Genomic DNA, 12,526 nt, shown 5'->3' on the forward strand with positions numbered 1-12,526 from the left:
CTCTAAATTAATTTGATTCCTAATAAATGTTCTTATAACAAGGCAAAACATCCTGAATAATTTTAGATTCAGGCAATAAGACATGTAACCATTAGTCTAAGCCGGGTTAGGTGCAAAGTTATGAAGTTCGCGTGGGAGTAATTCATGTAACAAGACTGTACCCACTCTCTAGAATACACTAATTTCCAGGAAAAGGATGCCTCTGGGTCTAAAGCCAGCTAAGTAAGTTCTGGAAGCTACTAAGTGGGAATTAATCATCTCTACCATTAGTTATAGAATGGTGTATCACACCACACAATAAGTGATAGAATGTAAAACGAAAAGTCTGTATGAATGTATTTATTTCATAAAGGCTAATACTGCAAACTGCGTTTTGTTTGAATGTCGTCTAATAATATTCTTAGTTCTTCATCTTCAAATCTGCCCTCTAGAGAGGGTATTAACGCTTTTGCTTCTTCTGGTGTCTCTGGGCACAAGTTAGCAAGACTTGCGACTTCAAATTTATGGAGTTTCTTTGATTGAAGAAGGCTAAAACAAACAAGTTAACATAAACAGATTTACAGGTAAAAAAAACAGACAAACACATGGAAATAGTAAATAATGGTAACAGAACTTTTATACATACTTTCTTACAGCTGCAATTGTTTCTTTATTCTTAAATTTTTTGAACATGTTGGTGTATGTAAGAGTTTTCATAAAAACTTCTGAGAATTCTTGTTCCTCTTCAGCAGATTCATTCTGTGCTTTTCTATGCTCTAATAACATATCAACTTCTGATATAAGTAGAGTTTCCGCATTTTCGAATTCTGAAATTATCGAGAAATTAAATGTAGTTTTGATCGGAAAAATATATGGATCCCTTAGTTCCTCAGACGCAATTGGAGTAAGATGGTTAAAAAAACCCATGCCGTCCACGATTGGCCAAGGACAGCATGGCGATTTATAGTCACAGGTGGTCATCCGCAAGGTTGATAAAAGTTTTATATGGTAAACAAAAGAGTATGTACCTTTAGGAAATTGCAAATCTGCCGCGTCTTCTTCCACAACGTCTTGAATCGGTCCTGACATAGTGAATTTCAGGCAAGAAATTTTGGACACAATTTGAACGGTGTTTTCATAAATAGTAATCAAATCTAAACGGGGAATGGACCAATGATACTTATGAAACAGACCACAGATATAATGTGTCTAATATAATGTCTAAGAAAACAAACTCATCAAATCGTCTGTGTTGTGTTGGTTTAGTAGCTGTCAACTAAACCAACACAACATACTTAACTATACTTTGTGACATTGACAATTTCCATTGACATTTGCAATTAGTTTGGTGAAGAAAACTGCAACAGATTTTATAATGCCGAAGCTTTTTCTCGAACGTTGAAAGACAACATAACATATTCTCTTTTTACAAATACAGTTAAACTCAAAGCTAGAAAGGAAGAGATGGTATATACTGCTTTTATTTCAACGTCCGCTAATAAGTACATACATACTTAATGTCTCGTTTAAAGCTCTAGCGGGGTATACAGAGCCAACAGTCTTGAAAAGACTGAAAGGCTGCGTTCAACTGTATGGCTAAATGTTGACAGGTTGCCAACACGTCGCCTCCAAAAGGAATGCCAAGTTAGCCTATTCCACAGTGACCTTTAACGCGAATAAGTCCCTGCCAAAAAAAAGTCTTTATCACATGTGTCATTTCGTTTAAATATTTAGTTAGGTGAATTTTATTGTCATTGATGTCAGATGTCACGTAATGTTTTTTTTACTTTTTTTTAATACGGAACAACTTTTTATTGTATATTACTGATTTTACTAATGAATTTTATATTTTAATCACGTCTCAAAAATGTCTTGTACTCCTATCAGCAGCCCATCTTCCGAACAAAACTTTATACCTAGGGGTATAGTTTAAATAAAATTTGTTTAAATACTTTTATTCGACCGATAGAATGCTTTCAAGAATTAGCTGAACATAAGAACAAAATATCAGAAAAAAAAGTATGTAACTATAGAAGTTACATTTTAATTTTAGAACTAATAAAAGTATGGTCTCTTTCAGAAATTACTACTCCAAACAAAGATTTTCCTGGTACGTCAAAAACAGTATTTACACATATTTCTAACCTACATGGTCTTTTAAGTGATTGGACACGGATAAGAGAAAAAGGCACTAAGTTCTGTAGAGGAATTAGTGCTTTAAAATTATATGAATGCACTGATGACTACTATCCTCACCAGTTGAAACCATTATCAGAGGGTCTCCTTGAAGCAATAAATAGTTTGAATAATATCGTAGAAGGTAAAAATTTTTCAGATGCATATGAAACATTATCTTACAATATTGTAATTCTTAATCCGAAAATATTATAAATTTATTTGGCAGCTTTCAGTATGAAGTACATAAAATAAGTTTATCAAAACATGTTTTCATTAGTCAATATAGTGTAAACAGGTTAATTCCAAGCTAGAAGTTTATTTAAAACTTGTAAACCTATTTTTCCTGGCATGAGTAGGTACCAGTTACAGCCTCATCTCTCTGGAAAAGAGCTCGGGTTGCACCTTTCCTTCAGACTTGTTCATCTGTTATTCCTATTATTTAATATTTTATTTCCATTTCAGGTGTAATGATTATCAGTAATCAATTAAAATCACTATCAAAATTGCCTCCCACTGATCAGCCTGTCATATTTACTTGGACTACAAAGGAAATTTCAGATAGTGTGGAGAAGATGTGGACAACTCTGGAAAAAGAATATAAATTGAAACAAGTTATTGCAGGTAATTTTTTTTAAATTTTATAATATTCATCTAACATTCATTATTTGGGTTGTTCTCCAAGAAACATAGATTGCATAGTTATTTACCAGTTTATTTTTTACATTTGAAAACTAGTTGAAAGTTAGCTCAAAACTAATGAGTCAAATTTAAACTTGAAAATTGTATTTTTATTGCAAATGTGTCCCACAAACCAACAATCAAGCAAAATCATTGTTCCCGGAGTTAGCCTTACAGATATGCAAAATGTCTGCCTCATAATAGTGTATTTGCTGTTCCATTAGTTTCACTTTTTCACAAGATACATGAATATATTTGTCAAAAAGTTTTTCTTTGAGTAACTTTAAATAAGTGATGTTATAGTAAGTAATTGACATTAACAGACTAGTCCAGTTCCCCAACCTTTTCAGGGAAACCTAACCCAGATTGGATCATGGTTACATATATACAAAACTATACATGTCCAGTTGCCTGAATGTGCAGGTTTTTACAATGTTTTCTACCACCATAAGAGCATAGTTAGCAGTCAAACTATGTATATTATATTTTTGGGGTACTATGTACGTACTTTTATATATTTAAAACTTAATTAATTTTTCAGAAAACATCGCTCACTGCAGGGATGAGTACCAACTAGATGTGTACATTGCCGCGTGGGAACTTGACACATACTTTGAATACAACGCTTATTTGTTTGCAGAAGTTGGACTGGCTGGAGTAACATAATATTTATTACTGTTATTTGAGTCTGTATATCTGTAGTATGTAAGAGTATGAAATATATAATGTTTATATTTATTTTTTATTTTTTTTGCAATGTGCTGTGTGCCGTGTGGTTCCCGGCAACAATTAAAAAAAGAATAGGACCTCTCCATCTCTTTCCCATGGATATCTTAAAAGACGACTAAGGGATAGGCTTACAAACTTGGGATTCTTTTTTAGGCGATGGGCTAGCAACGGCTCTGTCTACCCCGCAAGGGATATAGACGTGACCGTATGTATGTATGACACATCATAGCAGTAGTAAACATAGAGGAGAGGACCACAAAAGATGAAGGCCTTTCGATCAAAATGTTCCTATTTCCATTGAATTTTTCTCATGAATACAAAAGAAAAAAAAATATAACAGATTATAAATATAAAAATTTGTTGTAGAGTAGAAGATTTATATGGGTAAATATTAGTTAAATACAGTTGAACGTGGTCTTTCGGTCTTCTCAAGACTGTTGGTTCTGTCTACCCAGCAAGGGATATAGACGTGATTATACGTATGTAATATTAATACAAAATTTCATCAAATTCGATAAAGTGGTTAAGTAATGAAAGCTAACAAAATGATTTTCGCATTTTTAATTATTAATCCTGGCGAATGGTCGGGCAATAGTACCTACCCGAAACCGATGAACTTTCCATGAAGAGACTTAAGAATGTGGATGAAGCGAAAAAGATTACATAGATTATTGTAAGTGGATAGACGTAGCCACTGCCTACCCCTGATAAGAGAAATGTTTAACAAGACTAATGTTAAAATGAAGCATGACACTGAGTTATATATCCATTTTAAGTGCAAATTCACTCCATGACCGTCTAGTGTCGTGTCTGGGACCTTCACCTTCACAGATAAGTAGCGAAGAAACACCATTTCCTATCATTTGCATACCAATTGGGATGTCTAGCAAGGTCGTAGTCATAGCGACGGTTCCCAAACAATAACACGTCTCTGTCGTTTTTTTGTTGTTTCGTACAAGCTAGGCATTTTTATTAATGACTGGACTTGATAAACCTAAATCTTTTACGTCTTTCGGGCAAAATGGAGAAATGTAGTTATATAAGTATTAATCAGCCTGGTACCCTATAATGTTTTATGGAAAGACGAAAAATAAGTACATACATATTATCACGTCTATATTCCTTGCAGGGTAGACAGAGCCAACAGTCCTAATAAAACTCAATGTTTGAGATTAATAATTGAGATTCAAATAGTGACAGGCAAAAATCCTACTTATAAATGCGAAAGTTTGTAAGGATGTGTGTTTGTTACTCGTTCACGCTAAACATACTGAACGCATATTCATGAAATTATTTATTAATTATTATTACAGTAGTATCTTAGACATTGGAAACAAAATTAAAAGAAGTAAATAGGCGTCGGGAACATGGCAAGTCGAAAGATGTAGCCGCCTATCCCTCCGGGGAGATAAAACTTGGTAGACACCTTGTAAAGAAGCTAAAAAGATGTTATCCTATGAAATAGTGTCGAAATATGTTTCGATAATGGTGCAATTTCCGGGGTCGTGATTATAATAAATGAGCGTAGGATTTTTAGGGTTCCTTTACTGAAAGGCGAGAAGGGTTCCCTATGATATTACCCTGACCCTGTACGAATGCATATTAGCCCCCGTAGCATGGTATGCGCGACACAATTTTATCGCGCGAAAAACTATCACTGACCCGTTTCACGTTATAATAAAAAGGGAAACAGCGAAAGTTTTTCGCGCGATATAAACGGCGTCGCGCGTTGGTACTATGATGCAACGGGGGCTGATATGCATTTGTTATCTAAAGACATATGACTATAATGTTGAATAGACGAAGTTTATCCCCAAATTTTGATGTAACTGCCCATAAAGTAGCAGGATTTAAAACCTACTTATGTGCCTAACAAAAATTTGATTGAGCTTTGTTGAAAATGAATGGGAATTTCATTCATTCAATCAATTTATTCTCTATGAGATTGTAATATAGTAACGAAATTATGTGAACAAGTCAGAAAAAAACTATCATGGACGCCATTATCTCTCTACAAGTTATAAATAAGAAATGCGTAAATTTTACTTCTTGGAGAATATGTATTCTTCTATGACTATTTTTTTTTATGTCAAGATATATTTTACTATGAGTAGGTAACTGGCGAAGTCTTATAAGAATGAAGAATGTTACGTGGCCCGACGCGGTCTTGACCGGTTTTTTTGTAACTGTTCAGTCAAGATCAATAGTTTTTTATGTGGAGCTGAGGGTCTGAAGCTGGACAATGGCACCGATTAGAGACGGCTGGGTGACGCAACGGCACGCGGAACGCTGACAATCGATTGCAACAGAATTTCAATAATGTGTAAAAAAGGTTCTTCCAAGATGTTAAAAATAAATAACAAAATAACGACAAATGAATAAGGATACTATGAATACCTTGCACGCGTATAAATTAGTATTATTAGTAACGATGCAATAATATAATCTGCATAAAAACTGCAGTTAGTCCCATTGAATTGTAAATCGGTCTATCATTCCACTTACATATCTCATCACATTATTTATTTAAAATTTATGCTCTTAAAATATACAACAGGTGGACTTAATGCCTTAGACAAATTATCATATTATTATTTAAATGCATTAAAATGTTCAAATAGCAAACTTATTCATGCAGTTCAGTAAAGGTGCTAAATATATATAAATTATGTCGGAAGGAACGGAATATAGGTGACATGAAATGGTATATCATCAATTTTGTTGATCAGAAAGTTAATTAGGCGTGAAATGATGACAGCCGGGAACCTTCCCGTCGGAATTTAGGTCAATTTCCAAGGGATCCCCGTCCCTTCCTTGTTCTATTTGTATCTTATACATACAAACACAACATAATAAATGTAAACAAAAATTACGGTAAACTGTGTGTATAAAGTGGTTGGTATGGTTTAACTATGAAGAAGTAACAAAAAAAACCAAACAAACTTTCTTTCATATTTATGTTTGGGAAGATTCTATTAATTTTAGAGCTATTTTTGTCGTAATTATTTCTCAAGGCTACTACGAATTCATAAGAATTGCAAAAATATTTGTATTTAAAATTTATGCAGATCACGTTATCACGTTTTGGTCGAGGATTGGATGGATCCCTACATGGATCCTTTTGTTCTATTTTAAATATTATTAAAAATAAATGAATTGTAGGTTTATCTGTCTGTAATGAAAATATAGCAATGATTATTTTCAGAGAAGTGAAGACTGATGTATCACCTGGTAGATATTAATGATAGTGCTTTGTTAGGTTCCCCTGCAAAGGTTTCAGAGATCAGACGGGTGTCGCTTTGTGTACCTGACTTACTCCTTTTTTAAATATGGCATTAGACATTTGTCTTCCATCTCACCTGATGGTACCTAAGTGACGATGAAGACGAATTTGTTACATGCCTATCTTAAAGATACCCATTTATTCTACTTTTGAATGTTCGCGGACGGTACTTGTCTGGGAATATAGAGTCACGTTCGCAGTCAGTTCATACCACACCTTTACTACTCGAACTAAAAAAGCACTATCGAAGTGTTATGTTCGACTATTAGGTATTTTAACGACAGAAGACACAAAACTCAATGCTGTGGTCATAGGCGGACCCGGGGTTCCCTCTTGAGAGGATGGAATCGCAGGGGACGAATGTCGGGATGATGTTAATGCTGTTGACCTCACAGGTAGTAACGACCGATCCATCATGAGATGTCTTCGAGATCTCCGTTGTTTACTAGGTGTGAGTTGCTACAATAACAAATCGAGGAAGATTTCTCATGTTTGATTTGTATCTTTGTTTACCTGGCTCTGTTGTCGTTCAGTGACAAGGGCAAGAAGATCAACTACCTATGATTTTGAACAAAACTAACATTACGTTTCCAATTTTGTATTTGCTGAAAGCAAAAAAATAGCTGAAATTGTGTAATTGAAGTTTCTAGAATAAAATGCAGATTTTCAAATTTCTATAACAGTTGGCCCCGAGATGAGAAGTAATAAAAATACTTTGTTATCATATTTACAAGATCACAAAAGCTAAGCCTAACAACAAATCAAAGACGGGACAAAATGGTTGTATGTTTGATTACTAAGGGGCTTCGTATTCCTCTTTTAGGCGAAAGGTTAGCAACTTGTCAAAACGACTACCAGTATTTTTGAATCTTAATTCCACCATCAAACCATCCACCGAAATGTGTCCGAGACTTAGGGCTATTAACCCGTTAGAGAATAAAGATGTAGGTAGAAAGCATAAGACATATATTTTGGTTATTTTATCACTCGTGGACGCCCGCGGCTCCAGGTATACATATAGTGTGGGAAGGGGAATTAACGGGATTTTTTGCTAATAAATAAATAAATCCTGTCTTTATATAATAAATTCGGCACCCCTATTCTAAATAAGGAATCTACATACCAAATTACAAGTCGCTAGACGCAGCGGTTTGGGCTGTGCGTTGTCAGCCAGTCAATCACTCGGCTAATAATTTATATATAATGATTATATAGATTTTGATTTTCGCACCTATTTTGGGCATAGGTTAATCGCAGCGCACGCTGAAGCATCTTTGTTTGTTCCGTGTCGTCGGCTCGCGTACACAGATAACTCCATATTGTTCGCTGTGTCAATAACGGTAGAACGGCGCCGTGCGTAGAGTAGCTACGACTTTTACACGAGAACGCTACGATTTGGCTACGAGATTTTAATCGTAGCACTCGTAGCAAGGTCTTCGTAGCAAATTTTATTTTTCAATGAACTTATTATTTTATTTATTTCGAGTATGTGGTATATAGGTTGATTTGCGGTTGCACAAATCAGTAGATTACGTAACGTTATTGTTAGGTACCTACATTATTGATTCTTATTATATAAGTATTTAATAAAAAAATAAAATTGTTTCTTTTAATTCGAAAGGTTTTTATCACTTATTTATGATGTATTATTATAATAATAATAATAGTTGTGTTGTCTTTTTAATAAAATAAAATAAAAATCCGTATTGTTATAAAAGCATAAAATTTTAGTTTGTTAATTCAGTTATTATACTTACTTTTATTTTCCAGAATATTATCTAATATTTTTTGTCTTGTCATATATCCAGGACTCCTTAAGTTTTCTATTTAAATATTATTTTTTTATTTCATGAACTAAGCAACAGCTACTCCGTGGTTTTCTCTGTGCATCTACCTAACACGAACTATAATTTCGGTTAGCGCTCAGTTTACATCATTTACACATCGGTAACGATACGAGGCACATTCGGTCGACTTTCTTCTAATAGAAGCGTATCAATCACTACTTATTTGCAGAGATGTAGCCGTTTTATCTGTCTAACCGACCAGAGCGGTAATATCTTATCGGTTTAATGTAATCTGTAAGCTTAATTGTTTTACTTTTAGCAAAGTTAGTTGTGTAATTTTTTAATATATCTATGTAGCAAAGTTATATGTTGTTGAGGTTTGCTTGTAAGTTTGCACAAATTCAGCATAGTAAAACGATAAAATGGGTCATCTCATGCGCAGCGCGCTCGTCATCGGCCTCGGAAAAGACGACGATGGTGAGTAAATATTTCTATTTATGATTATATCTTTACTATCGTGCGATTAACGAGTTAACTGCGAGGACTAAAGTCAAGACATAAATGAGAAAAAAGTATTATACCAATGTGTAGAGTTTATTATTGCACTATCAAGGCACTCCGTGCCGACCGAGAGACCGTTATCGCTGTGTGAGTAAAAGTTTGACTTATAAAAAACGGCGAGATCACTAATTAACATAAACATCTTGAATCATGAAGGGACGTGGATGTCACTTCTTTTCTGTCGCTTCATTCTAAAAATAGTGAACTTACGGGGTCGCTTATATAAGGCAGATGTAAGAGTTAGATTTGAACGCAGCATTTCTGATGACCTCCCGCCGTCTCTTTTTATTTGCAGATTGTCTGTCAGAATCGCCGTTATCACGGATTTTTTTATATTTATGAATGTTTTGTAATAAAAAGTACTTCGCGAAGACTTCGTGGCAAAAAATTGCGTTGTGAGCCGATTTTTTTTTTAATAGGTATAACTGACAATAAAGTTGAAATTTATAGCTACCTATTTAATTGTATTAAATATTTTAAATTACTAAGATATTCTAGACGAAGATATGAGATACGTATTCTTATTGATTTATTATGGGAATTGTAAAATATTGTGTCGATGTTAAAGTTTACTCTGCTTTGCATTCCCCATTTTCTCTTGTTTTATTGTTTTGAAAAATTAGACATATGCAATTTTTTACTCTTAATTATAGGGTGAAAGAACGTAACTACGAAGGGTTGTTCGTTTAAATCTAAAGACGAGACCTAGCATATTAAGTTACATAGATGAATAAAAATATTAAAATATCAATCTTATGCAATCACTTCAAATCTTGACGGAACAGTAGGTAGGCGTTAAAATTGTAATTCAGAGTCAATTTAGATAACTATAGCTATTAACCTGTTTTTCTCGGAACCTTTAAACATTTACATAGTTAACAATTAATTGTCATATTTTATTGTATAAATTTTATTATAGTGAAATAATCTTGATACCTATAAATTATACGATAAAGCAATCATTAAACAAATACGAAAATCTCCATTGTTCTGTAGATTGACATTTCGACGTACTCACGTTTAGGTAAATAATATGATAACAAATTTCTGAATAATACTATTTCAGGGGAACGTTATATGTCATAAACAGCTAAGTTATCAAAAGAAGTATTCTATATAAATTTAAATTCAATATCGTGGAAATATTGCCTCGTCACTGCTTAACTTTTATATACACACATACATATATCACGTCTTTATTTTTAAGGGGTTAACAGAGCCCACGTGTAGCTGGACAGTTTATTTAATGAGATTTAGAGATGCTGACAGGTCGCAAGCCTTATCGAGTTTATATATACCTTTCCCCTGATTGAATTTACCACTCTATGTGCTGTTTCTTTCCCGTTTTTTCTAAACCTAATAATATAAACATTTTATCATCTTAATTACAAAAGGTCCGACTAATGGGGCTGAACTCAATTCCACGCATATGAAATCACAAGCTACAGTAGTTGCTTTTAATAAATGACAATATTGTTGTGTCACTTAAGTAATAAACACACATACATCAATATTACTAAATGCAGATAAATTTACCTTGTTTATCGTGTAACACATAGTGTGTAATTAACATAGCATGTTAAAACTACATACTTATGTATATTATAATAAAATTCTTAAACAGGTATTTAGTACAATAATTATATAAGTACTTATGTATTAGATAATTAGAAATTTATCGAACAAATTTCAAAAAAATTCTTGCTATATTTACGATATAAATTTAACCATGAAGATTTGGCTTAAATATTTTCTACAATTTCAAATACTAGCTTTCACTCGCAGTTTTACCCGCGTCAATTTAGCGCCACCTACAAAAGAGTACAGGCTTTTCGCAAATCCCACGGGAACTATAGTTTTTTATACTAGAATTAAAGGTACTCTATATCTTTGTCCAGACTTTATTATACATATTATTATGCGAAATTTCAAGAAGATTGGTTCAGTTAAAAACGTGTGAAGAGGTAGGTAACAGCCAACAAACAAATTCACTTTCGCATTTACGTATTAGTCGGGATGTAAAACATTTGATTTAGAGAATTTGATAAAATTTGTATTCAATTCATTCCTCGTTCTTTTTTTTATTTGCCCGATGAAGTTTTGTATTTTTAAGTTACCTTCTTGGGAAGCCTTGGCCCATCCGCACGTATCCCTCTTTCATTGTTACCCCCATGGTCGTCGACAATACTTGCTCTTCAAGAACGAATTTTTATTATCAATACGAGTACATATTATAAAACAGTAAAATAAATTTGTCTGTACATTGAGTATATTTTCAAAAAAAAATTTACAACGACGAAGAAATAGTAACCGAGCATGAATTTTAAAATTTGTCTGTCTGTTTGTATGTTTGTTTGTACACGCTGATCTTGGAACTACTGAACGGATTTGAATGATTTTTTCGTTGTATAGCTCTTATGCCTGGAATCTGAAACAGCTGATTCTTAACTAACCATAACAACTCAGTAAAACTATAGGAAATATCGAAATGACGTCTTAACAAAAGTTGTTCAACCTAATGAGCATTTTCTGTTGGCGTATAAAAATTGAAGATCTGGAACACCTTAACCTTTGTATTTCCAATAACACGCACACGGAGTTGTGGGCAACAACTAGTTCATCAATAAGGAAATATATTTAGCGTAGCACGTGATGGACAATGCAAAATTGAAATCTGCTACTTGAATCAGGTAAAATAACAATGTAAGTGATGTTTCAAGTGTTTTAAGTGTTATTGATATTGTAACTTCATGTATTGTATTCATATAAATCGGAAATATTCCATTTTATATTACACTAGCTGTGCCCGCGACTTCTTCCGCCTGGAATAGTTATTTTGGGAATCATTGAATGAATAATTTTCCCCATTTTTTTCACATATTCCATTATTTCTTCGCTACTAATAGTTGCAGCGTGATGTTATACAGCCTAAACCTTCTTCGATAAATGGTCTATTCAACACAAAAATAATTTTTCAATTTCAAACAAACAAACAACTGTTCAGCTTTACAATATTAGTATAGATCTGAGGGTCATCGAGATAGTATGTACTGACCTGCTAGTAATAATAAAATGTCGGTTAGTAGCAATGGCAGTAAAGTGAATCAGCTGGGGATGCAACTGGGATCACATGAAGATGAGAATGTTCTGGTAGTAATTTATTGGTTGAAAGTAAAACATATTAGGCATCATTATATAGCTACATGTAAATTAATGGCCTTTCGAGTCTTGAGTGAAACTGTTGAGGGATAAAGACGTCATTTTATGAATAATCTTTCTATAAAAATGTGTGTATGTCTTGTGATCTTCTAAGAAGGAGATAATTTCACAT

At 33.5% G+C, this 12,526-nt stretch overlaps 3 protein-coding genes across 5 annotated transcripts in view; 2 read left to right on the plus strand and 1 right to left on the minus strand.

Annotated features, from left to right (window-relative positions):
• Positions 1-324: 324 nt before the first annotated feature.
• Positions 325-1,265, minus strand: LOC106139260 (DNA-directed RNA polymerase II subunit Rpb4). The gene is made up of 3 exons (XM_013340667.2): positions 1,008-1,265; positions 626-806; positions 325-528 (listed from the first exon to the last, which is right to left on the minus strand). Exons 1-3 carry the CDS (start codon positions 1,066-1,068, stop codon positions 354-356), a joined length of 417 nt encoding a protein of 138 aa, XP_013196121.1. The 5' UTR covers positions 1,069-1,265; the 3' UTR covers positions 325-353.
• A 374-nt stretch (positions 1,266-1,639) lies between these two features.
• LOC106139261 (uncharacterized) lies at positions 1,640-3,573 on the plus strand. Of its 2 annotated transcripts, none has more exons than XM_013340669.2 (4): positions 1,640-1,750; positions 2,060-2,299; positions 2,620-2,778; positions 3,377-3,573. In XM_013340669.2, the coding sequence occupies exons 1-4, from the start codon at positions 1,744-1,746 to the stop codon at positions 3,499-3,501; spliced, it is 531 nt and encodes a 176-aa protein (XP_013196123.1). In that variant the 5' UTR covers positions 1,640-1,743; the 3' UTR covers positions 3,502-3,573. The 2 variants fall into 2 exon arrangements, with proteins under 2 accessions (XP_013196123.1, XP_013196122.1); XM_013340668.2 differs by lacking the exon at positions 1,640-1,750 and adding an exon at positions 1,757-1,901.
• Positions 3,574-8,773: 5,200 nt separating this feature from the next.
• LOC106139845 (uncharacterized) overlaps positions 8,774-12,526 on the plus strand; it is a 54,769-nt gene continuing 51,016 nt past the window's right edge. For both annotated transcript variants that reach the window (XM_060947508.1, XM_060947511.1), the window contains exon 1: positions 8,774-9,111. In XM_060947508.1, the coding sequence (XP_060803491.1) occupies positions 9,001-9,111 (111 nt within the window). In that variant the 5' untranslated portion in view covers positions 8,774-9,000. The remainder of the gene's footprint in view (positions 9,112-12,526) is intronic.

Source organism: Amyelois transitella, chromosome 13 (genome assembly GCF_032362555.1).
Source record: "Amyelois transitella isolate CPQ chromosome 13, ilAmyTran1.1, whole genome shotgun sequence".
In the NCBI taxonomy this organism is placed as follows: Eukaryota; Metazoa; Arthropoda; class Insecta; order Lepidoptera; family Pyralidae; genus Amyelois; species Amyelois transitella.